Genomic DNA, 25,098 nt, shown 5'->3' with positions numbered 1-25,098 from the left:
GTGTGTAGCCATCAAGTTCTGGTGGATAGCCAAGAGTAATAATGGCAAAGCCCACATTGCCTTGTAGCCTCTGGGATATCTCACCACCACCCCCAGCACCAACCAACAGCCCAGGAGCTATCCCACACATGCGAAACCTGAACTTGTTAAACTGGACCGTTGCCTTCCTCCTAGTGGGCCGAAACCATCTTTTCCTGTGTGACTTCCCTTCACTCCCTCAGACTCCGCTGTGTCCCAGTCCCACCCCACACAGCTGTGGCTGGCAACTTCCTGCCTCTGTGCTCTGTTGCATTCCATGTTCGCTTGGATCCCACCTGAGCCAAGGATCCTCCCATAGTCCCTCTCTCCACACTGACAGGGTTTCTTTCTTCCCCCCTTCCCCCCCCCCCCCCCCGCTGTCTGTACCCACCCCATCGCCCCATCACCCATAATGCATGGCATCTTCTCTCTGTAGATACGTTTACCTCTCTGCAGTTCAGAGATTGTGTATTTTGCATCCATGTCTGGGAACAGACCCAACCCTGCTGATTGGCTGTAGTAAGAACCAACCAGATACCTCACATTTCCCATCCCATTGCCAAACCAGATTATCTCCTGTTTAAGGATGTGGAGCCTGTGGTCTCCACATTGCTCGTGACCTGGTGGGAAGTCAAACACAGAGCAAGCTCCTAGATTTTTTAATGAGTGATTCTTTCTCAGGTTCATGATACCACCAGCTGTGTGGCATGTCATGAGTCCTAGGGCCTTGAAATACAGGACATTGGAGTACTGTACAGTGTCCATGATCTCTAGGGAATACACATCAGAATCAGCTGAGCAGAGTGCAAATCCAGCCCTGGCCTCTGGGAATCCAAACCAGGCTTAGGCATCTACCTCTGAAGAGCTCCATATGATTCTAATGCAGGTGACCCAAAGGCCCATGAGCTCTGACATGCCACCACCCCATGGCTCCTAATGACAACGTCAGACACCAGCCTTGCCCCTGGTAAGGATCTTCTGCTTGCAAATTCTCCCTGGACTCAACCTGCACTGTGTCTTCCTTTGTTTCTGCAAGTGTGTGGTTGCGGCCTGGCCCAGTCGGGCTTCTTCTTCAAGAACCAGGAGTACATCTGCACCCAGGACTACCAGCAGCTGTATGGCACCCGCTGTGACAGCTGTCGGGACTTCATCACCGGTGAGGTCATCTCCGCTCTGGGCCGCACCTACCACCCTAAGTGCTTCGTGTGCAGTTTGTGCAGGTGAGTGTCCCAGGGGACGGGGGGGGGGGGGGGGGGGGGGGAGCTCTGTGTAGGCCCTGGGGAAGAGGAAGATATGGCCTTTCCCAGGCAGCTCAGGAACATAGAGGCCTTATACGAGGCTCTGGCTTTCTAGAAACTTGAGGGTGGACTGCTCTGGTAGGGCTGTGGTTTTCCAAACATCTGGCAGCTAGATAATGTCTTGTCATGTGCAGTCTGGTGTAAAAGCACTAGTGTGTCTATGGTGACATCAGGGTAAGTTTCCAAACGCCATGCTCAGCAGCATTCCATTGCCCCTCAAAAGGCTTCCAAGAAAACCACTGAGTTCCCTGCCCCGCATAAGTCAGGCTGGAAGCCAAGTATCTATCTGGCTCAGGCTTCCACACTCTCATCCTCAGGTACCACAGGATGTCCCTGGATAGCCTTCCTTCATCATCCCAGCAGTATCTCTTGCTGATAGAATGACCCTAGTATGTAAGTGTGAGCCAGTATAAGGGAGGTCAAAAGCCTCCTCTGTGTAAGCCGTGGTAACGGAGGCCAAATCCGCCACAGCCTCACTGGCTTTCATGGAGGAGACTAATGGGAGGTATGCAGAGACCTGTGCCCAGCGGCTGCCCCGCAGTGTGCCTGCTCTTCCCACTGTCACGGTCATCCGACCATTCTCGGGACAGCTCCTCTCGGCCTGCCTTCCTGCCAGGCAGCTCAGCCGTGTGTTAACTTAGCAATGTGCACTAAGGCTCTGCTGCATGCCAAGCAACACATTAGGGAGATGGGAACAAAATGAAGGAGACTTCAGCCCTGCCCGCAAATGTGTTAAAATTTAATGGCCATCTCCAATTGAGTCGTAAGCAAAATATGATTTGAGTGCATGTGCATCTTTATTTGGGAAAAAGAAAGTCTTGATTAATTATTTTTTCCCTATAAAGTAACCACTGATTTGTTGCCAAATAGAGTAACCAGTTAGCATTTCTGACTGATAGTTGTGTAAAAAAAGGAATAACAAATCGGGACAGTGAGGATCTAGCTACCCAAATTCCCACCCCAGAATTCCCTCCACTGCCCCATGTGGCGGATAAAAAAAACAGTGGGGCCACTTGTGGGGGTTAAGCTGGGAGTTCACGGGACAGGTACCCCATACCACATGAGCAAAAGCCACCATTCAGCATTGGTGGCGGTGCTGGGGATCTGTGTGTAGTTTATCATTCTGCTGGGTGGGCAGATGTGTGAGCTTGAGATCCCCTTGCTTGGCTGGAGAAACAGAACAACCACAGAGGAGGAGGTGGAAATGTTGTGTGGGGACTGATAATCTTTTCATCAGGAAGAGGGTTTCAAGAACTGTCTAGAGAGCGAAAAGGAGAAATTGGCAAGTTTGGGGCCCGAATGGTCTCTTGATGGGGGGGGGCGCGGATAGGACAAACTCTGTGAGGAGGGGTTTCCTCTCTCCCTGTTACAGCTGGGGAGCAGGAGCTGACAGCCACAGGATGACTTGCCACTGTCACGTGATATAAATAGCCCAACAAATGGTCCAGTTCTGGCCCCCTGGATCCCGAGTGCTTTAGCGAGTCTATTACTCTGAATGGCACTTGCTTTGTCTGATGCTCTAGAGAGCAAGCTGCGTGTCTTAGAGAAGAGCCAAGCACATGCTTCGGCAGTCACTGGTAGCCACAGGATCTTCGGAGAAACCGACTCTCTGCCTCCTTTCATTGCAGGAAGCCTTTCCCTATTGGAGATAAGGTGACCTTCAGTGGTAAAGAATGCGTATGCCAGACATGCTCCCAGTCCATGACCAGCAGTAAGCCAATCAAGATCCGTGGACCAAGCCGTGAGTCCTCCCCATAGACACCTCTCTGTTTATGAGCACTGTTTCTCCCAAGGACTCTGTCCTGGAAGGAAGTGGGGGAGGTTCCCACCCTGGATGGATACTGAAGCATGACCCAGTGGGCATACAGCCCCGACACAAGCTCCCCAGCACAATTTGGGGAAGACGGGCTACCTGGCTTTAAGCAGTGATAGCCAGAGCCACCTACCAGCTGCTTGAGTAGATCTTTTCCAGGAGGAGCTGGGTTCCTGGTCCTATGTACCGAGGGCACTGCAACACGGTCAGTCGAGTGTTTTGTTACCAGTAGTTCTCAATTTTTAGAAGCTCCACTAAGCATTTACAGTTAAATCTCGTGAAAGAAGTCAGGAGCGCCCTGGGAATAAGTCCCAAGGGCTATGCTGGAGCCTCACAGGGTGTGTTTCCGGGACCGCTATGTCAGCCTTGTAGATCATCAGCTTGTGAAAAGACGTATTTCTGGGCTCATCTTGAACCAGTGGGAACGGAATCCTGATGTCATCATTCTGCGTGAGCTTTGTGGGTGCTTCCTTAGCTGTTCCTTAGATTAAGAATGACATCTAGTCATGAGAAAGGCATCCGCCATGCCATAAGAGTGGTGCTTTATCAAGCCACAGATGTGAGGGGGAAGGACAGGTTGAGAGTGTGCCTTCCAGCAGCCCTACTCCGCAGAAGTCCATCCACTCAAGTGTGTGTCGTGGCCGGATGTTTAAATCACTGTTCCTGGATGTCCTTGTAGAGTTGTGGACTGCATGCACCCACCAGTACACACAGACCCAGCCCCCTGGGCCTCCTAAACCACATTGAGTTCCAGTGATCTCTCATGTCATATGACACTCTGGCTGGCCCCATCAAGAGAATCAATGAAAACCCATTAAGCCTCCTATGCTGCATTCCTGTGTGGGTACAGAGGCAGTCAGCCATGGCACCAGCACAGTCAGCATGCTGGAGATGCATCACACCAAGGAGGGTGAGCCAAGAAGACTCTACGTCAGCAGCCCTCAGCTCCCAGGGGCTCCATTACAGTCTGCCTAGCCATGATGAGCTGATGGGGGAGGCGATGAATGGGCTCCCCCACCCCCCCGCTTGCCTGCCCTTCCTTTTAGTGGAGTATGATCTGTTCCTGGGATGTGATGTTCAGGGCTCTTCCTCCAGTGCCCTTGATGATACTCAAGAACAATCTATTGCTCTGGCCAGGTTTCACCTCAAGGTGGCTGAGTGTGCACACAGCTCTCCTTCATAACTCCTTGAAATCATGTCCCCATGACAAAAAGACTGGAGACCAGGATAAGGGCTGGAGCCCAATGGCTTATGCCTCTTGGGAGCCCAGAGACCAGTCCCATGTGTGAAGAACAGAGGGAAGCAAGCTTGAGTTGAGAGGCTGCCAACTTTATGCAGGAGATAAAGTGGTCTGGTAGCCTCTCTGAGACTTGATTTACCCAGCTATGAAAACAGAACAGGGTTGCCTTCTCATCCTCGAAGGGATGTCGTAAAAAGCAGCTGCGTTCCTGTACAGGGATCAAGTTAGCATGACTGTTTAGATACACCTTAAAATGAATACAAATCAGAGAATTAACCAAAGAGGGAGATTCACCCAGAATGTGGGCCGCATTGCCCTTTAGGCTGGAGAGACAAATGGCCCACCGTAAGGAGCTGAAACATTCAAAGCCATGAGCCAAAATGACTCCTTTTTCCTTTACATTGTTTTTCTCCGGTATTCGGTTGCAGCAATGAGAAAAGTTTAATGTAGAAAGCTTACCAAAGAAGCATCAAGAATAAGATCCCTGAGTCCACTGTTAATTCTCTAGGGTGCACTGTGTGTTTCTTTGTGCACTGGGGTCTCTCATTCAAGGAGTAGACTTTCTCAACTGAGTGAAAGTCTAATCTGGGAACAAGTTCTAGAAGAGACTTTTTTAGAAGAGAGATTCTAAAATGTCTCTCCCATAATTTTGCAGATTGGGATAGTGAGAAAAATGAGGGAACGTTAAAAGAGGAAAAAAAGAAAGAAAGAACAAGCGAGCATTTGCGTAGTGTCCAGGGGAACCAAGGTCTTGGCTTATCTCAGAAATAAAGGTATCCATCCATGGATCCACAAGAGCATCTTTCTTTGGAGTATTTTCCCCCAAGATGAACCCTGACTGGACTGCAAATGCAAAGGCGCCCTGACTAGAGGGCTTAGAGAACGTCTCCTGAGCTCCCACAGAATAGAGAGAACTACAGCCAGATCCGAAAGATGGAGAAAAGCCTACCAGGGGGAAGGAACTGGACAAATAACAGTCTTTTTTCAAGCTATGAGAGTCTGAAGTTTCCTCTCTGTAGGGTGCATATATTCTGGAAAAGCAAGAATGTTTACTCAGAGGAAAATAGTCATGAACTGTCAAGAGGGAACAATTGTGTTATCATAAGAAAAGAAATGCCTCCTCATGGGTCTCATAAAGAAGAATCAGTACCAGGAGAACCATCAGCACCAGCATTATCACCACCACCATCACCACCACAATCACCACAATCACCATCTTGGTCATTGCCATAACTAGCACAGGTACCATCCCTAGCAACTCCTCCATCCCCACTAATCCACCATCATGTGTATCCCCTCACCATTTCCAGCATTTATTCTATGGTCAGGCATTGCAATAAATGAACAGTCAGTATCTCATTTAATCATTACAAGTCTATGAAGGTAATAAGAGTAATTGTTTGAGAAATAAGAAAACCGAGGCTTAAAGATTGACTTTTCCAAAGTAACGCTGATGTTAAGGCGTGAGATCTGGCTCTAAGACTATCCCCTTAACACCCTCTGTCAAAAGCATGTCTTTCTAAATGGAGAGGCCCTGTCTTCCTAGGCTGGTGGCCTAAAGCAAGGGGAGAGTAACTTACTGTGCCTCCCAAAGCCCACTGGCCTGCGCTGACCTAAATGGAATGGATGATGTAGGCAAGAAGACTAAAAATGGCTGCATGGGATCTCTAGGGGCTTGGCTAATAAAGTGAGAGATTGCAGAGAAACAGGTGGGGGCCCTGTGTTTTCCGCCAGCTGAAGACTGTAATTTTGGAATCGAGAGGAGTGGACAGCTGGCTCAGCAAAAAAAAAAAAAAAAAAAAACCAACACCAAGGATAGGGAGTGCCTCTCCCAACCCTGCTTATGGCACCAGACCCACGGGCTCCCAGAGGGGTGTGCCCACCAGTGGACAAGACTGGAAGAAGGAAAAGGGAGGAGAAATCCCAGAAAACAGCATGCCAGTACAGTGGAAGACCAGCAGAGGAACGTGGTAAGAAAAGCCACAAATGAAGGGCATCCCAGAACCCTCGAAAGGAAGAAGCAGGGCTTCCCTACCAAGGAGAATTACTCAGGCTCCAGAGCAGAGATTTGGCAATACATGGGATGTGGGTGAAAAACACAAGAACGTGAAAGAGAACAATCACTTGTGCGAGGCCTGCGTTATAATGTTATTATAATAAAGTTATCCCGACCTGGTTGTAGGGAAGACATTGAGAAGAGTAACTGAGGCTGCCGATGACTCTTTTTTTTTTTAATTAATTAATTTATTTTTTATTTTTATATTTTATTTTATTTTATTTTACAATACCATTCAGTTCTACATATCAGCCATGGGTTCCCCTATTCTCCCCCCTCCCACACCCTCACCTTACCCCCAGCCTACCCTGCCGATGACTCTTGCCTGGGCCAGTTTCTCACTACTCACGCTACGCTCTCAGCCCAGCCTCCAGCCAGCCATTCCACGCCACCAGCTCCCAACTGTATGTAGCTCAGAGTGCCAAATTCATCTCACGTGTGTCCCTATCGCTTCAAGAAATGGTACTTTTACTGGAATGGAATGCCCATTTCTGCAAACAGCCAGCTACCAAGGAAGCCCTATGGAAGAGTCAGAGAGCCGTGTTAACGGCTAATATGATGCCTGCCACATGGAGTTCTCAAGTGAATGTGGATGACCACATCAAGTGAAATGTAAGGCATGAGGGATGAGAGAGAGAGACAGACCATGGTTGCCTTTAGTTATTTGAAGGAACTGTCATGAAGGAAATGAGAAGATTGTTAATGGATATATAGAATAGAAGTGTGACAGGGTCAGACCCTAGCTCCACAGAAGGGAGACATCCTTGACAATCATGCCTGTCCCAACGTGGCACAAACTAACTCAAGAAGGGCTGAGCCTTTGGCATGTGATAAAGGATAAAACAGGCACCACCTGTGTGGCTGGGAAACTTGGCCTAGTGCTCTGTGAACTTGGGGCCCCTCTGTAATTGTTAGGTCCTGTTGCGTGCCACAGACACGCAAGTGTCATATTTGTGACCTAGAAAGTGTGACCGGAGGCTGTCCGTCTATACACAGAGGAGACACCTGACCTACCAAAGCCATTGAATTTTGAAAAACAAAATAAAATTGCAGGTTTCAAAATTCAATGGCTTTGGTAGGTCAGGTGTCTCCTCTGTGTACTATTTTGTTTTTGTTAGGGTTGTACTGGGGGAGGGAGGGTGCTGGGTGCTACAGGGAGACTTACATACGGATTCCAGAAAAGTGAATGGGAAAGAGATAAATCTCCAAACTCCTTGTCCTCTAGCCTATCTGAAGGCTTAAAGCATTTTGCAGTTGGAGACCTTCCTGCCCCAGCTAATGCTCAGGGGTGTTAGAAAGGTACTCGGCAGCTAAGTGTTCGGTATTGTAGGAATTGACTCTGCAAATGGATCAAGTCCTAGATGCTTCCCACAGCCTTCAAAACACACCACCCACCCTTCCTAGACACACCATCTCCTCTTCCAGGACCAGATGAAGGACTGTCCAGCCAGGCTCCCCCAAGTCTATATGTGGCCTCTCCTCATATGTTCCAAAGTGTGTGTGTGTGTGTGTGTGTGTGTGTGTGTGTGTGTGTGTGTGTGTTATAATGCCAATAAGGAGGTTTGACCTCTGATAAACTTTGCCCTGGTGACCATTTTCCTCTTCTCAAGTGGACCATCTGATCAACAAGGCCTGAATTCCAAGCATTTCCCAAGGACCTTGGATGCTGGCTGCATTTCCTGCCCCTCCCCACCCCTCTCTACATCCACTGAACAATAGACAGACCAGACCACTGGGCTCCAACCAACTCTCTGTCCCAGCCATGGTTTCAGGGTGACAGTGACCGGGAGTGGAAAATCTGTTTCTGGTTTGGGACAGCCTTTTCGGACTCTGATCGTTTCATGCTGGGGAATTTACATGGTAAATTCCCTCCTTTTGCCTGAGCACGGTGAGATCCAGTCATTCGTGTTTTCTTCAGCAAATACCCTCTGAGTTCCCACTCTGTGCCTAGCACCAGGCGAGGCCAGAAAATAGACTTAGCACAGAACACAAGTGGCCTCTCACTGGTTACTCGTGTCCTGGTTGTGGTGAAATACTTGATAAGCAGCCATTTAATAAGGGAAGATTTCTTTTGGCGCATGGCTCAGAGAATATAGTTCATTATGTCAGGGGAGACATGGCAGCCGAGGCAGTGGCCACGCCCACACATCTCAGCAGACAGAATGGCAGAGAAAGAGAATGCAGGCATCGGATAGCTAGCTTTCTCCTTTTCTCTTTTTTTTTTTTTACCTAGTCCAGGATCCCAGCCCACAGGGTGGTGCCGGTCACACTCAGGGCAGCGTCTCCCTCCATCAATTCAAACTCTATGGAAATACCCTCGCATCTGAATGTGTGCCTCCATAGGGTTCTATACCCAGTCAGCTTGACGGAGCAGAGTAACCTTGCCTAAAGAGGAATGGAAAGATGCAGCCTGTCTCCAGAAACGGGGCTTCTCAAATGTTACCATGCAGAGATCGTGGTGAAGTTCCATGGTCTAGATGGGGGCTGCGATGGGGCAATATTCGAGCTCCGAGGTGGTGCAGATAGGTCAGGCACTGGGTGATGAACGGGAGAAAGCTTGGACAAATGGTGGCCATGGTGAGCAGTGAGGGGAGCCCGTTCCTTCCTCCTCACTCCACGGTCCTTTGTCCCCAGGTCGGAGCTCTGGCAACCTTTCCTCTTGCCTGGTAGTGTCTCTGGGTCCTGGCAGTACCAGGGTGGCCACCCGTGGGGGAAAAAAATGGCCTCCATGGATGGGTTCCCTTGGCATGGGATGACGGCAGGAAGTCAAAGGGACCCAAGATGTTCTGCTTCCTTTTGTCTTTTCAGACTGTGCTGGGTGCAAAGAGGAGATTAAGCACGGCCAGTCACTCCTGGCCCTGGACAAGCAGTGGCACGTCAGCTGTTTCAAATGCCAGACCTGCAGTGTCATCCTGACGGGGGAGTACATTAGCAAGTGAGTCTCTCGCCCTCTCTCCACCTGGGCTACCTGGGCCTCTACATCCTAGAAGGCCTGTCCCACTGTCCTCGCCCTTCATCATCACCCTTCATCACAGCCATTGGAAGCCACACTGGCCACACTGGCCACTCTCCCAGCCTCTTTCTACCTTCAGGCCTTCTTCCCATGTTGTTATCTCCCATGATGCACTGGTGGTCTTCCCCTGTGGCCGCTTCCCTTCTTTCACTATGCTTCCAACTCAGAGGTGGCTTCACGCTGTCTCTCCCCACCCCCATTCCTCCATGCCTACCCTCAGACTGCTCCGTTTCTTACACAGGCTACCAGCATTTATAATTATATATAATAACACGTATGTTTTAATAATGTGTATGTGTTAAATGGTTTGCCATTTACTGAGCTTTCACTATGTACAAAGAACTAACAAACAGCTTTGGATGGATTATGACATAAGACCTCCAATGGTCAGGCACGGCACACGCCTTTGATCCCAGTACTCAGCAGCAGAGACATGTGGATCTCTGTGAGTTCAAGGCCGGCCTAGTCTACATAGTGAGTTCCAGGACAGCCAGAGTTATAATAGAGAGACCATGTCTCCAAAATAAAAAACAACAAAACAAAACAAAAAACTTCTCGTGGTACAGATACTCATAGGAGTAAGCAGCTTGCGCGGTGACAGTTTTACCCTCTGTCCCTCCCCGGGCTGGGGCTTTGATTTAGATATTGCTGTATCCCTGGCATTTAACACAATGCCTGACTCGAAGTCAGTACAGTTATAGCATGGGTTTAACTGAGATAGGAGGAGATGGTAGATAAATAAAATTATCAGAGGAGAGGACTCAACCTCAGGGACTTGCACATGGAAGCTTTGGACAAGTTCTAGTGACCACACATGTATATATTCAGATCCCCAAAGGCAACTGTGAGCAACGCCCCTCAGCACTGGGACACTTTCCGATCCCAGATACTTGCCCTGCCCCATGACTGGCCCAAAGCCAGGAGACGGTGAACTTGTAGCGCTACAGTACACGGGGTGTTTGCTGTGGAGACACATTCAATAAGGGAGACAGGCTGTAGACAGGAGGAATCGGGACACCAGGGGTGGGTGGGGAAAAACTGTGAATTATGAGTATCCATCATGGATGACCAAAAGCCCAATGCAACACACTGAAAAGCAACAACTGGGTCGTTTGACTCAGACATGGGAAGGTCACAGGTGTATTAGCTCCCTAGAGATGTCGCCAAAAGAGTCTCTCTCCTCCCCTACTCCCTTCTTCTCTCTCCATCCTTCCCTCCCTCCTCTGCTTTTCTCTCTATTAGATTTATTCCCAGGCAGATGAAACAGCAAAGAAAACCACCAGTGGTGCCTGGGTCTTGATCATCGGTTCAGCAAGCCTAGCAAAAAGCGAGGCCTTTCTGCTGAGGCTGCCACACAAGACCGTGGCTGCCTCTGATTTGCTTCACCTGCCCATTCCTGCTCAAACACTAACCAGGAGGGCCCAACCCTAAGGCAGGCCTTGGTTGACGCTTAGAAAACTGACGTAGGAAAGGATGGCCTCCAAAGGACAAGTCCAGGAAGAGGAGGTAGCTGCCGGCCAAACATACCCACCTGTGCCCAAGGTGCAAAAAGAGGGCTATGGACAGTCAGAGAAAGGAAGGGTCCCTTCTAACTAGCTGCCAGTGGCATCTGGAGTCTGTGAGAGCCTTGTGGAAGGTTTGAGCTGAGCCTTGAAGGAGTGGGTAAGATTCAAAATAGAAAGTCAAGCTTGGAGGTAGAATCCTTGCCCATCCAGGGCAGAAGGGTGAGCATGGGTTAAACACTACCATCCTCTTTGGGAATGCAAGTGTGGACACAAGTGAAGCAGCATGCCAGGCTGCAGAGGTGAGCTGAAGTCAAGTCTCTGAAAGCCCTGGATGCCATGTCAGTAGGTGTTAGACATTCCTCTCGAAGCATGCTGGGTAAGGAATGTCTGTGGGACATTGCCAGCCAAGAGTCATTGGTCCCAAGTTAGAATTCTCTGGAGCAGTAAGGACTTGCACAGAACTCTGGAGCCCCAGCCTAGACTACCTCCCTCCCTGGGTGTCTGCAGTCTGGCTCTGGGCCACTCACCTGCTGCAGCAGAATGGTAGGAGTCATGAAGCTATTACAGATACTCAAGGCAGAAATCCTCCTGCCTGTGTGACCTTGGCCACAGACTCAACAGCTCTGCGTCTTACTTTGCTCATTGGTGAAAACAGGGCTAATAAGATGACTCCAGAGCTCTATGTTCCATATCTAATAAGGACACGGTAAATGTGTCCTTTCCCATCTGCCTCTGTTTATAATTGTGTCTATTTCCAGTTCCCTAAGGTGTCCCCAACCCAGGAATCCAAGTGAAGTTGTGTTAGCATCTTTCCCAAGAGGACATTTTTTTTTTCTTTGCGCAGTTACCCACACTTACATCCACAGAGTAAGAACTCGGTTAGAGGTCAGGGAAGTTGAAAGAGTCAGGGAGGTTTCCTGGGCTCACCGATGATGACGATGATGAGTGCTGTTTTAACTTCAGATAATGCTAACCACCTTGCTACCTCATAGAGCTCTGGGTGGAGATAGATAAATAGCATGCCTGCTCTTGAGGTCTATCTGTGTCCAAGCCCTGTCACCCTCCACCCAAAAGTGGGACAAGTCTCCTTGAGGACTCTCACAGCCACTGTGGTGGCAGTGAGCCAGGCACTGACTAAACCCTAGCGTACTGAGCCCATCTCCTTCAGCCCTCATGAAAATGTGGGGAGAAGCCAGACCACCTGGGTTTTGAGCCGCAAGTGTAAGCAGGTCCTGGGTGACCTGGGGAAGTTACTTACCTATTCACACTTGGGCTTGCTCATTCACACACTGGGAAATTAATAATACTGACTTCCCTGGGCTGCCATAAGCCGTAAATGAAGTGACCCACGCACATCACTATCAAAGCAAGAAATGTCAGCTATTAGCTGTAGAGAACAGGATAATGAGCCGTTAGCGGGGCTGCTGAGAGAACTCAGGGGATAGACACTTACCTCACGGGACTGTGCGGCACCTGAGTTCAATCCTAAGATTGATCCCTGGAACTAATGTAAAAGTGGAAAGAGAGAGCCAACTCCACAGTTACCCTGATATCCACGTGCCTACTATGGGATCACACACACACACACACACACACACACACACACACACACACACACACACACACGGCAATCTGACCTCTGTCCACTGAGCCCGAGTACTGGATAGACACAGCATATAAACAGTGCTCATGGGAGACTTCTTCTTAGGTGCTGGTCCATCAGCTCAGCCAAGTGGTTCTCTCAGTTATGGATAAAAATTTTTGGTTGAAGGAGGAACTCTTAAGGGTCTGTGTGAAACTGATCACATTCTTACACCCTGGAAAGGAAACCAAGACAGGCTAGAAGAAAAGGGGAGACATTTCCCTTATGCATTTTGAGAATGCTGTACCATGTACAAACATTATATTTTCTACAGGGAACAAAATGTGTGTTAAATTGTGTCTTAAATGATTTTTCAAAAGAGTCCTTTGAGAAAAGGGAAGTAGGTGGGTCTGGATAACTCATGGGGAAGGGGAAGGGAAAAAGAGAAGACATCCAAAGTGACAGCCCAGAACAGTGGTTCCATCAGTGCCTAGGGACCTCACCGGATGCAGATTCCCTGGATTCTCTTTACCTGTAGAGCTGAGAGGCAGTTTAATTTTGAAAAGCATTCCCAAGCTCCCAGTCTTGGCCAGTCATCACAGACCAGGTCCTGGCCAAGGACATCCTCCCCACTCTACTAACTTCCTCCCCCTATGTGAACTTCCTCTTGCAGGGATGGTGTTCCATACTGCGAGTCTGACTACCACTCCCAGTTTGGCATTAAATGTGAGACATGTGACCGGTACATCAGCGGCAGGGTCTTGGAGGTAAGTCTGAGTAACCACATATGAGCAGGATGGCCTGTGACTCCAAAAAAGTCATCACCGAAGAAGAGAAAGTCACCCCATGCCCTTTTTTCCATTGTTTCAACCTCCCAGAGTCAGCTTACTGCATGGCCCTGACCAGATAACCTTGCCAAGATCTGAGCATCCCCAAAATAGAATGTGGACAAAATAATTCTTGGTTCAAAAACCACTGTGCTGGGAAAATCAGCTGCTTCTTTGGGTTCAGACTCAGACAGATTTCTAAGGAGTAACAGTTAGGATTTTCCTCCTGGCTCTGCCTCAGGATGGAAGCCCTTTTTTTGCGTTTTAACTGTTTGGTAATGTGCTGATTTAAGATCCAGCTTTGTCTAGCAGCTTGCTCTCTAAGCCCTTCTCTGGCTGGTCCATCGCCATGGCAACAGCAGCTCTCCCCAGCCTCTGATGCGCAGCTCTCTCTGCCAGTGACAGACAACCTACAGCCCCTTGCTGAGTCCTTGGCCTTCCTAGCCTTTCCTTCCACACCCTGTGGGGCTGGATGCTACCTGTCCATACTTCGGGGCCATCTACTGTGAGGAGCTCGGTGTAAAGGAAAAATAATAGCCTAAGGATAGGGACAATTGAGTTGTGGCATATCTCTACTGCTAATTCATACTCCTATTTGTGGTGAGGATGTTTGCATCTGTAGGCCTCGGTTTTGCATCTGACAGTGGCTAAGGAATGGCAGGCTGGTTCAGCTACTGCAGGCAATATTAGTGCTGCCAGTTGCTTGTGGTTACCATGAGGACTAAGTTGAAAAAGATTCTACAGTCACATGTGGGCTCAGCAGGAGAGCATAGGAATCAGGACAGGCCTGTGTGAGGGGATGCGCTGAAGCAGAGCTCTAGGGATGATGAGGTCAGTGTATGAAAAGCAAGGGGGCAGAACAGGGAGAAAGGCCAGCATGGCTTTGAAAATTGAGTGTGGGAATGCAGGCTGTGTCACAGAAGGCCTATTTCATGGGACTTTGTGCATCTTGTTTAAGAGCTTGGGTTTTATAGTAAGTGTAGAGGGAAGCCCTCGGAGAACTTTAAAAAGGAGCAGCGTGATAAGATGGCATGTGTTTGAAAACTACGCTGGATATGATATGCAAAATTAACTGTAGGGAGTTGGAGAGCATCAGATAAACAAATGCAGGGACTTACTAAATGATTAAGCATCTCTAAGGACCAGTGAAGAGTGCCAGGCAGAGGAAAAGGAATACACACAGGAAAGGTGGCTGGGCCCAGGTTTCCAAGGGTGTCGGGCACAAGAATAAAGAGTCTACGTATGATTCACTGGGCACTGGGGAGTTGTGGGGAGACCGAGCAGGGCTGACCTGATTAGAGCTACACCACGGAGAAGATAGTGTGGTGTTCACTGGAGGAAACTAGAAGAGAAGCCATCAGGGAGCCACTGCGCACCAAGGGCATCCACCTTTGTCTCCAGCACCATGGAAGTTGGAATTCAACAGCTCAGCCACCGTGGGGCAACTTGAGAATTTGGGGACTGGGGAAGAAGAAGCCCAAGTTGTCCCAAAGTGTTGAGTCTGGGTGACAAGAAGCTCAGTACGGCATCTACGGAACTGAACGTGGAAGAGAAGCCAGGTGATCCAGGCAGAATCGTGGAGAGCGTTTGAGATGGGGTGTGATTGGAATGCCAGGAAGGTTTCAAGAGGACAGACAGGAACATAGGTCAAAGCCCAGAAGCAAAGCCTCGACCTGGAGAAGGCTAGCCCTCAGAAATGAATAATAGCACAATGAGAGTAGTCAGGTTTTCCGAGACAGAGGAGAGAGATTGGCAGACTGGGCTAGCACCAGCCTTGGGAAACGGTTGCCTGCGGGTGGTACAAAGAGGTGGGAGTTCTTCTAAGAGGAGAGACAATCAAGGATATAGGAGGAGGGTTGGGGAGGTGGCTCCGTTGGTAAAGTGTTTGCCTTTGAAACACGAGGACCTGAGTTTGATCCCCAGAACATGCACTAAAAAGTCAGGTGCAATGGTTCATACTTGGTAGTCCCAGTGCTGGGGAAGTAAGGATGGGCAGTTCCCTGGGGCTCACTGGTCAGCCAGCCAAGCCTTCGTGGCAAGTTTCAAGCCAGTGAGAGACGCTGTCTCCAAAGTCAAGGTGAAGGGGTTATGATGGCTCAGGTTAAGAGCACTGGCTGCTCTTCCGGAGGATCCAGGCTTAATTCCCAGCACCCATAATGCAGCTCACAACCATCTGTAACTCCAGTTCCAGGGGATCTGGTGTCTTCTTCTGGTCTCTGTGTGTACCAGGCATGAAAGTGATGCCCAGACATACATGAAGGCCAAGTAGTCATACACACAAAATAAAACTATTTTAAAAAATGGACAGCTTCTGAGGATTGATAGCTAAGACTCCCCTCTGGCCTTCTCAAGCATGTGCACACACATGAGCCTGCATACATATGTAGACCTGTTATGTGCATGTGCATACAGGATGTGATAGGAAAACTGAGGACAGTGTAAAAGATGGAGCTTCAGGAAACATGGCAGGTCAGTCGGAATGTTGGTCAGAATTAGAGAAGTTAAGGGAGAAGGGGGCTGGGAAAGGCTGGCACGAGTGGTGACAGTTTGCCTTAAATAGGAATTGCTGGCTGCTTTTGCATAAATGAGGAAGAAGCACCCAGCAAGTTGTAGAGCCGGTGGGGTGGAGGCCACTCAAGCTGGCTTTTCTTTCAAGAGAAGAACCTTGATGCACACTGGGCTGTGGCTGGCAAGGTTTTCTAGAGGCTGCTTTTTCTTAAGCAGAGCTATTGTTTCTCGCTGGGGCAGTCTCTCCCTTCCAGGCAGCTGTAACTGGGTTCCCGTTGACCCCATTTGTACCAACTCCTTCAGCCTGTTGGACTTGCTGACTTTTTCTTTTCTTTTGAGCTGGGAAAGACATTTAGCAATCAACTATCCCAGCCTCCTTGTTTTACAGATGAAAAAAGGGGATACCCAAGACAAATGGTGTGCCTTTCCAAAGGCAGAGACAGAGATGGAGTCTGGGACTCCAGCCTTCTGGATCCCACAGTGGTGCCTAAGGCTCTCAGATATTCAGGGGGTGGGAGAAAAAAATCAGGAATTTGAATTCTAATTTTACCACATCTAGCCAAGAAACCTTAAGCAAGTTAGTTTCCGGTCAGTCTTTGTCAATAGTGAAGACTGTCATTTCATTCCTAATGGATATGTTAAGCAGGACTTTGTTCAGTTGGAAGGCAGAAGCTACACTCAAATCATGGGGGCTGAAAAGGACATGTATCCATTTCCATAATAAGAGTGTAGGCGTCATTCTGGCTTTAAACACAGCTGGAGAATGGGACTGATTAAGATCACTTGAATCTCTGACCATCTTGGCTCTGCATTCTTTTGCATTGCCTTTATTCTGAAAAGGATTCTGCCTTGTGGTTGGGGTATTGGACACCAGTTGCTCAGGCTTATATCCTACCAGCCACATCCGTGGTGGATAACAAACTTTCATTCTTAATGGCTCAGCAAACATCTGGGGGCTCTCTGGATAACTTCAGGCCCATCCCTGAGCCCACTGTGCCCATAGAGTTGGAATCAGCTTATTGGTGGGACTAACACAATATAACCATATGGCCTGATGGCGGGTGGTCCAACTGAGCAAAGCTTAGTGCTATTTCTGGAAGATGGGAAAGGATGCTGGCTGGCTAGGCAGTAACTGCCCAGTACAGGGCTAGCACATTTCCAGTATACTGCAGACACTTAAAACTGTTTCTTATCTTCTCATCCCAACATTCCCGTTCTCTTCTGAGGCCATCTCATGACTCCTTCTTCCAGGTCAGAACTCACTATACTGAGTGTCAGCCAATCCTTCCTATGTCCTCAGCAAAAAGAACCACAGCCTGCTCTTGCTCCACATCACACCTTGGCCACCATTCTCGGGGCTCTCTACTATGGCCTCCTTTAGGGATACCAACTCTTTGCTACTTTTCTTCACTGCTTTCCTGACTTCAGCTTGGGAGTAAAATAGCTCACTGCATCTCTCTCCTTTGTTCCTTCATGCTGGGTAAAGTCTACCCTGGCAATCTCCCTTCTCTCCCATTGTTTTCTGAACTATCCAGGACCAAGGTTGCTGAGACAGGCATGATGTCTCTTTCGTCTGGGGCAGGGTGGTGGGGTGTGACATTTAAGAAGATGTGCTCTTCAGTATTGTGAAGCTACTGTTGCCATGATGGGGGGAAAAAATCAGGGCCAAAAAAAGGACCTATAATTGAAATGATGAGGATACACAGTAGGAAGAGGCTACTAATTAAGCTGATTATCCTTGTCATGGTACTAGAGGATCAGTCCCACGACTTCCTTGCTTGGGAAAATAGCAGGTTCTTTCTAAAGTTTGAGCACAGCTTACTCGGTTGACAACAAGGACATTTTCCCACTGGTGGGAGCCACATAAACAACCAAGAATGGAGAAGGGGGACATTGAGGATTGTTTTGCTTTTGTAAGAATCTGCCCTTTTCACATTCTTGCTAAGTTTTGAGATAAAAGAGTTTCTCCTGTTCCCAAGAACCCCACCCCTAAGATTGTTTGGAAGTAAGATTTCTTTACATAGTTGTGATTTTTCATGACCCCCCCAATAGTCACCCATTTACCTCATCCCTCCCCTAAAAATACCTGTCCTGACATGGAAAAAAAAATCATTCAAAACATGCTTCACCTCCCACCCCAGCCTCTGTACTACCCTTCCCATGTGTCAATTCTCTGTCACCGAAGGGCCCTTGCACATCAGGTCTTCTGGGACAGGATTCTAGCATCTAATGCAGAAGTGAGATGGGGGGGGGGGGTGAGGGGAGGAGCTGACGATGCTACCTATTTCCAGGGAGACCTTCAAACACAACTTTCTCAAAAACCATTTCTCCCCCCGCCCCCAAAAAAGATGTGTACTCATTTCTATTTTCAAATGAAATAACGGTAGGGAAGAAAAGTGGGAAAAAGGAATGGACTTCCCAAAGCCAGGTTAGAGTAGGCCAGGCTCAGGCTAAGAGATCCGGGTGCAGTCATCCAGCCTAGGTATTAGGAGCTCCCTAGCAGGTCCTGCTCTCACATAACATAGTTTATACACTGAGCCCGTTTAAAAAAAAACTATCCTTCTTAAGCTATTCTCATAAATTTTGCCGTGTTTGTAAACCTTGAACACCCAGCCTTACCTAATACTTTAATCTGTCTGTACGTTGACTCACTTAGCAGACAACTGCTACAAAGTAACAGGAAACACAGAGTCACTTGCCAATTGAAGACAACCCAAGAGGAGTCTCATTCTAGCCAAATTTTCTTGTTAGTGAAGACTCTAAGCCTCATGCTTGTTCTCATTCTTAGATGAGTGTGTTTTCAATAATGCTGCAGATGCATGGACTCGAAACTGGTGTATCTTCCTTGGTGAAGTCAGAATTCAAACAGGGTTGAAAAGGATCTCTCTTTCTCCTCTCCTCTCCTCTCCTCTCCTCTCCTCTCCTCTCCTCTCCTCTCCTCTCCTCTCCTCTCCTCTCCTCTCCTCTCCTCCTCTCCCCTTCCCTCTCCTCTTCTCTTCTCTTTCATTATCCTGGGACAATGTTATGAAATCTCAAGTTCATATACTAACACTTACAGTCACCTTCATTTTCACTAGTGTTAGGGCCCCACACACAGTTGGGAACAGGCTGGCAGTCCTCAAAACATTTCCTTTGGGCAATGAGGAGATGGGGAATGGTGACCTCTGATTGCCCTGCACATATCCAGGGAAATCCCCTGAGCTTCCACCAGGACCCATGAAGGAATCGCCAAGCTCTCTGGATGGACTCTCATATAGTTGTGGATGCCCCCTGGGAAGCCTCCTCACCAACAACAGGGCCATGGAGAGAGTCACCAACACCACCAGTGTACTCAGGAAGTATTCACCCACCAGCCCCTACTGGACAGTAGCCTCAGTTCTGATGTTCTGCTTCATATCCTGATTCCCACAGGCAGGAGGGAAACACTACCACCCCACCTGTGCCAGATGTGTACGCTGCCACCAGATGTTCACTGAAGGGGAGGAGATGTATCTCACAGGTAAGCAAATCTGACCCTCGGAGGCGTTCTGATAGGCTCATGGTTGGAAAGGAGATAACTCCGTTCCATTGCGGTGTTATTGTTGCGGTTGGCTCGTCTTCAAGATTGCAATTAATTCTCTCCTCTCTGGGTGGATGAGGAAAGTTGCCCGAGTGACTAATATGAACTGACATGTAATCTGCCTTCCATCCCCGTGTGCCTGCACCGGCTGCTGCACTGGCCTGCTTCCCTGGCAATGCTCTCAGCAAATTCCTCTGGCTCCACCTGGGGGTGGGAGGTTGAGCTGTACAAGGCCAAGGAGTCGGAGAACCTCAGGGGGGGATGCCCAGGCTACCGAGTCCACACGGTTTCTACCCGTTCTGTTCCATTCCATTGCAACTCCCCGCATCTCAGATCGTCATAGGAGGCCATTGCTCAGGGCTCCCAGGGTGGAAGCCACAGGTGGCTTCCCCTCCCAGAGTTAGCCCTTCTGTCCCAGGATTCCTGTCTCAGCCACCCAGTTATCTTCAGATTCCACTCATCCATCTGCCCTTTGTCCAGCCCCTCATCCCAGTACGTCACGGTGCTCTTGGCTCTGCTCTTCTGAAAGGCCTTTCAGGCCCCTCCCATCCCACTGATTGGATAAAAATCACTTCGGCTTCTCATCTGGGGCCTTCTCGCCAAGGCACCAAACCTTGTTTCTGGACTTGAACTACCTACACTGCCAAACCAACTTCATGTTAGCAATTACTTCTGGGGCCCCTAACGTCAAAGCCCTGTCTCATCACAACCCCACAGCCCAAGGCAGGAACTAGGGGTTACTCGATGATCACATGAACGACTGTCAGTCATGACAAATGATGTTAAGGGGAGGGTACGGTGGGAGGCGTGCCAGGCATGGTCCCCTACAGAAGGGCCAAGAGCGGAGCTCCTGGTGAGTGGCGGTTAACTGGTGTGCTCATTTCTCTTTATAGCCCTGTTACCGACACACTTGACAAGAGCAACTTCAAGAGAGAAAGATTTCATTTTGCTCAAAGGGCTTTCAGCCCACCGTGGCAAGGAAAGGGGTCATAGCAGTGGACCTTGTGATGTACGCTATTTCTATCGCGGTGAACGGGGAAGCAGGGAGCCAGAGAGGCCTGAACCAGGGTGCAGGCTAGAACTTTCAAAGGCCCGCTTGTAGTGAGTGATCTACTTCTGCCCGCCAGGCCCCACCTCTTAAAGGTGCCTCCGCCTCCCACGGTACCCAGCTGAGAAATGAGCATTCCCAGTTTGAGCCTATGGTAGACATTTGAGATTCAAAACATAACAGCTGATCCCTCGGTCTGTTCAGGCTGCAAACGAACTAACATAGATGGCGGCTCATAAATGATAGAAATGTATTCTTGCTGGTAGTTCTGGAGGCTGGCAAGTCCAAGATCAAGGTGCCTACAGGTTAACTGTCTTGGTGGTGGCATACTTTCACACCGATGCTACCTTCTTGCTGGATCCTGACATGGTGGGAGGGACAAGGTGGTCCCCTGAGGTCTATTTCATGAGGGTATTGATCTCAGCCATACACATTCTGCTCCCATGACGTGGTCATTTCCGCAAAGCCCCCTCCTCCTAACATTGTCACATGAGAGTGGTGGGTTCGGTGGGGCCAGTGTTAAGGCTGAGAGGCAAGGAGAAGGCCAACAACTCTTAGACAAGCCAGGGAAAACCAAGTCCAAGCAAAGTACAAGAGGCCGTGGGGACTCCGAAAGGAAGAGATTCAATTCTGAGTGATACTGAGACTGTCTAGGGTGTTGACCGAGGCACTCTGATTAGCCTTGCCGAGAAGGCTCACATGGGCTCTTGGTGAGGAGTAGGAATCCTTCAAGGTTCCCCCCAGAAAATAATCCTGAGTCCAGAGGCCAGTTGCAGGGAGTGGTCTTCTTTGGGATTTTGTCCTTACCACAGATGCTCAAGCTGTACTTTGCCCTCTGTCCCTACAGCAGAGTTTCTGAACCTCAACACTGTTGAGATCTAGGGCTAGGTAATTCTTCGGCGTAAGAATTGTCTTGTACATCTGGTCCCTGTCGCTCCCCATGAGCACCAGCATCCTCCACGATCCTGAGCAATTCCTGCATCAGGACCCTGTGTTACAAGTCTTAGCGAGCCAGCCACCGCTAGGATGTGAAGTTTACACTTGAACCTCTGCTGTGCAGTGTTCCTTTCAACTTCTCAGCCTCCTGGGGTTGAACCTGCTCTCGCACCCACGTTCCCATCCATGCACTGCTTAGCAATCAGCATCTTCACCTTCCTGCTCAAATTCCAAATCCTCACCTTTCCCCTTGGCTACCTGGGCCTAGACTGCTTCCGACTGAGTCCTGGAACTATTGCTTACTAACTTGTTTACCTTCGACAAACCCCTTAACTCTCTGGGCCTTGATTGTCTGTCTAACCTGCATGATAGACTTCAAGCTGCCCCTGTAAGATACAAGTGTCGTCAATTTCGGATCAAAGAAAGCCCTCTCTTCGTTCACTTCTATATCTACTGAGGCCTCGCATGGGTCCAGTAGTGTTCTAACAGCTGGAGAGGCAGGAAGGAGCAGCAGAGACAAAGGCCCTGCCCTCAGGGAGTTCCCAGCCATGAGTTAGGAACTCTGACGACCCAACTTCCCACAGATGCTGAGGGAGTTAAGCAATGAAGTCAAGCCAAGAGCTCGGTGATTGTGAGAGAAAATGTACCATAGAACTCAGGGCAGAAATGCCTCCAGGAGGTGGGAGATATTCTTGGTAATGAAGAAGAGCTGTCGCCTTCTCATTAATTATCCCCATCCCTACCCTTCTGGCTCCTAGGAGAGTGGGAGTAATTGCAGAGTACAGAGGACCTGCCTCAAGGGATGCTGAGTGATCTGGAATGAGGGGGCTTGGGCCATGGGTGCTAGAGTCATAAATGATTCTGGTTATGGGTGGCATGTGTGGGTGGCAGGCAGCAGGAGTTTCAGTTACCGCTGGGAGCTGAGCCTAGAATACCCTCGCAGAGTAATCGCACCAGGACCCAAGAAATGGCAGTACAGGGGTGGGATGAGCCCGCAGAGAGCTGGGAGTCCTGAGTTCAAGTGTCAGCTCTTCCACTAATGGGTTGTGATCTCGAGGAGTGACTCCCTCTCTGGGTCTCTCCCTTCCCTTGTCAAGCGAGGCTGGTATCAATCTCTCATTGATCCAGTCCAGTGAAGGTCACACGACTCCAGGCTCTCTATTGCATGCCAAGCACTCTGCTTGGAGATGAGCAAGGCAGGCATGCTCGGTGCCCTGCTGGAGTTTCCTGTCAGAAAGGAGAGACTGGCATTAATCAAACAGAAGCAACAATACCAATAACGAAGGGGGGAAAGTGCTCTGAGGAGAAAGTTTGGGGGCTTTGGGGGCAATGGGAATGTATCAGAAGGCTAAGAAGCCGGGGGGGGGGGGGGGGCGCCTCTGAAGAAAGGACATTTCACGCCAGGATCCTGAGCATGAGTAACGGGGAGAGGTGATGAAGAGGAGAGGAACGTGGTGGAGGCAGTGTGGATAGCAGGCCCAAAGTCTCCAGGTGGAAGGAAGCATCCCACGGAGGGAAAACTGAGGCAGCCCATATACATGGTGCAAAAAGGACAGACGAACACACCTCAGGAACACTGGGGGACAGAAGGAACTGGAAGGTGCTGAGAGCCCTTGCAGCAAGGTGTGGAGGTGAAGCGGGCCAGAGACAAAGACCATTAGGGCCCACGGTTATGGACCCAGCCTCAGGGTTGTGTAGCAGGACAGGCCGGTTCTGGTAGATGACCCCTGGTATATCTTTGGTTCGCGACTTTGTGTTTTGCTCACGGTGCCATGGCTTTCTGATGGGCTCTACTTGGGAGATGTCTGTCCGGGGAACTTCTGAGGTCCCCGGGAGACTGCGGCCAGTTTCTTTTTCTTTAAGTTCTGTTGCCCATTCTGTCTTTCAGCTGTTTCCATAAAGAGGCCAGACTTCTAATCTGTTTGTTATCCAAACCCTTCATTTGGGCTTCCCCCTAGGAAATTAGGTCACTGGTTTTAGTGCAGCAGAATAAAGCTGAAGTACTTCAAGTTCAGAGCAGAACTGAAAGTCACAAAGGCCAAAGTCGCTGCAGACTTGGGCTTCGTGCTGGACTCTAAATGTTGTACACGCCCTCTCCTCCTAAATATGCCTCCGTCCAAGAAAACGGAGTGTAGTCTGTATCCAGCCTTCCAGCTGCACCACGGGCCACTCCCCTCCCCATTGCATGGATCTGAGGCAGTGAACACTGGGCTGCACAAGGTCAGCTCTTACCATTTGCCTAGTCGATGAATTCGGTTTGAAATCCTGGGACAGACCCTACACTGCTAACGAAAGTGCTGGAGTGAAGTATGAGTCCCGCCAGGGTTAAACTCGAGAAACAGTGGTTATCACGGGTCTACCCACCGCTTCAGCATGCGTGCCGTCCAGTACAGTACTGAGTCTTCAGGGCTCTGCCCCATTCTGTCTATTGAAGTGGAGGCGTCACTAGCAAGCTGTGGAAAGGGAGAGTTTGGAGACAACCGGAAGGTGTTCTGATCTGTTCTAACCGGGTGATCTAAAAACATTTACATTGTCATTTCCCGGAAGGACTCGGGATTAGGGAATTTACAACACTTGATTAGTGTGTCTACTAGGGTTTCCTCAAAGCATTTTGCTTTACCTGTTACAAAAGTGTGTGTGTGTATGTGTGTGTGTGTGTGTGTGCATTAGAAAACAGCCCCCAGTGACCTTCCTCAGACAGTATACAGCTTTGTTTGTTGTTTGTTTTGTCAGTGGAAGGAGAGGCAACTGAGCAACACTGTATGTGAAGCTCAAAGGACAGCTTTCAGGAACTGGTTCTCTCCTTGTTGAGGCAGGGCCTCTTTTCTATGAACTTCGATGTATACTCCAGGTTAGCAGGGCCATAAACATCTAGGTGATTCTCCTGTCTCTGCTTCCCATTCCACCTTAGGAGTCTTGGGATTGCAGATGTGTGCCCTGAGTGCATCCAACTGTTTTTTTAATGGGGATTCCAGGTAACGAAGTCAGGCTGTTGGGTTTGTGGGCACTTTTTCCTGCTCTGCCATCTCCCTCGCCCCCACATTGGGTTTCGAGTCGGGGGCTGTCTCTCACGGGCCTAGAACCGGCCAAGTAAGGGAAGGTGCCAGGCCATCGAGTTCCAGGAATCAGCCTTTTGCCCCATCCCCTCCGGCACTGGGATTACAAGTGTAAGCCACCGTGCCTGGATTTTCCACATGGGTTCTGGGGATCGAACTCAGGTCCTGTTAACACAGCAAGCGCTTTACCAGCTGAGGCGTCTCCCCAGATCCTCTCTTACCAAACTCTTACCTGGAGGTTCACAGCAGGCTTTCTGAACACTGTGCACCTCCTGAAATTGCTTGCCAGATTTCACATGCAGACGTTCCTCTAGAAAGAAGGTCTGTTGTGTCTTTCACCGGATTTTGAGCAAAGCCATGACCCAAAAATAAAGCGAAGAGCCTCCGTTCTGTGTTTAACGCAAACCCCACAGATCCCGGGGCTGCCGTGGAGGGTTTACGTCAAGCCTTCTCTGTAGAGCCGAGGCTATTTCAGACCACATTCTTTTTAGTTCAGATGATACAAGGACCTGGTAGTGGGAGGCACGTCCTGGCAGAGCAGGAGGTGCTACTGATGTTCAGCAAAGGCCTCCTTTTCCTGACAGGTCACTACGACAGGTGCACCAGGCCGGTAGCTGTCCCACTGAGGGCCTGCAGTTG

General features: G+C 49.4%; 1 protein-coding gene across 5 annotated transcripts in view; it reads left to right on the top strand.

Annotated features, from left to right (window-relative positions):
- Ablim3 (actin binding LIM protein family member 3) overlaps positions 1–25,098 on the top strand; it is a 115,461-nt gene that overhangs the window by 55,590 nt on the left and 34,773 nt on the right. For all 5 annotated transcript variants that reach the window (XR_013046137.1, XR_013046136.1, XM_006985157.4 and 2 more), the window contains 5 exons: positions 1,055–1,238; positions 2,945–3,057; positions 9,234–9,360; positions 13,199–13,292; positions 19,272–19,359. Coding sequence is in view for 3 of the 5 variants with exons in the window: in XM_006985157.4 (XP_006985219.1) it covers positions 1,055–1,238; positions 2,945–3,057; positions 9,234–9,360; positions 13,199–13,292; positions 19,272–19,359 (606 nt within the window). In the remaining 2 variants the exon portion in view is untranslated. The remainder of the gene's footprint in view (positions 1–1,054; positions 1,239–2,944; positions 3,058–9,233; positions 9,361–13,198; positions 13,293–19,271; positions 19,360–25,098) is intronic.

The sequence above is a fragment of the Peromyscus maniculatus genome, chromosome 19 (assembly GCF_049852395.1).
Source record: "Peromyscus maniculatus bairdii isolate BWxNUB_F1_BW_parent chromosome 19, HU_Pman_BW_mat_3.1, whole genome shotgun sequence".
In the NCBI taxonomy this organism is placed as follows: domain Eukaryota; kingdom Metazoa; phylum Chordata; class Mammalia; order Rodentia; family Cricetidae; genus Peromyscus; species Peromyscus maniculatus.
Note: the sequence above shows the minus strand (reverse complement) of the source record. Positions and strands in the feature narration are given on the sequence as shown.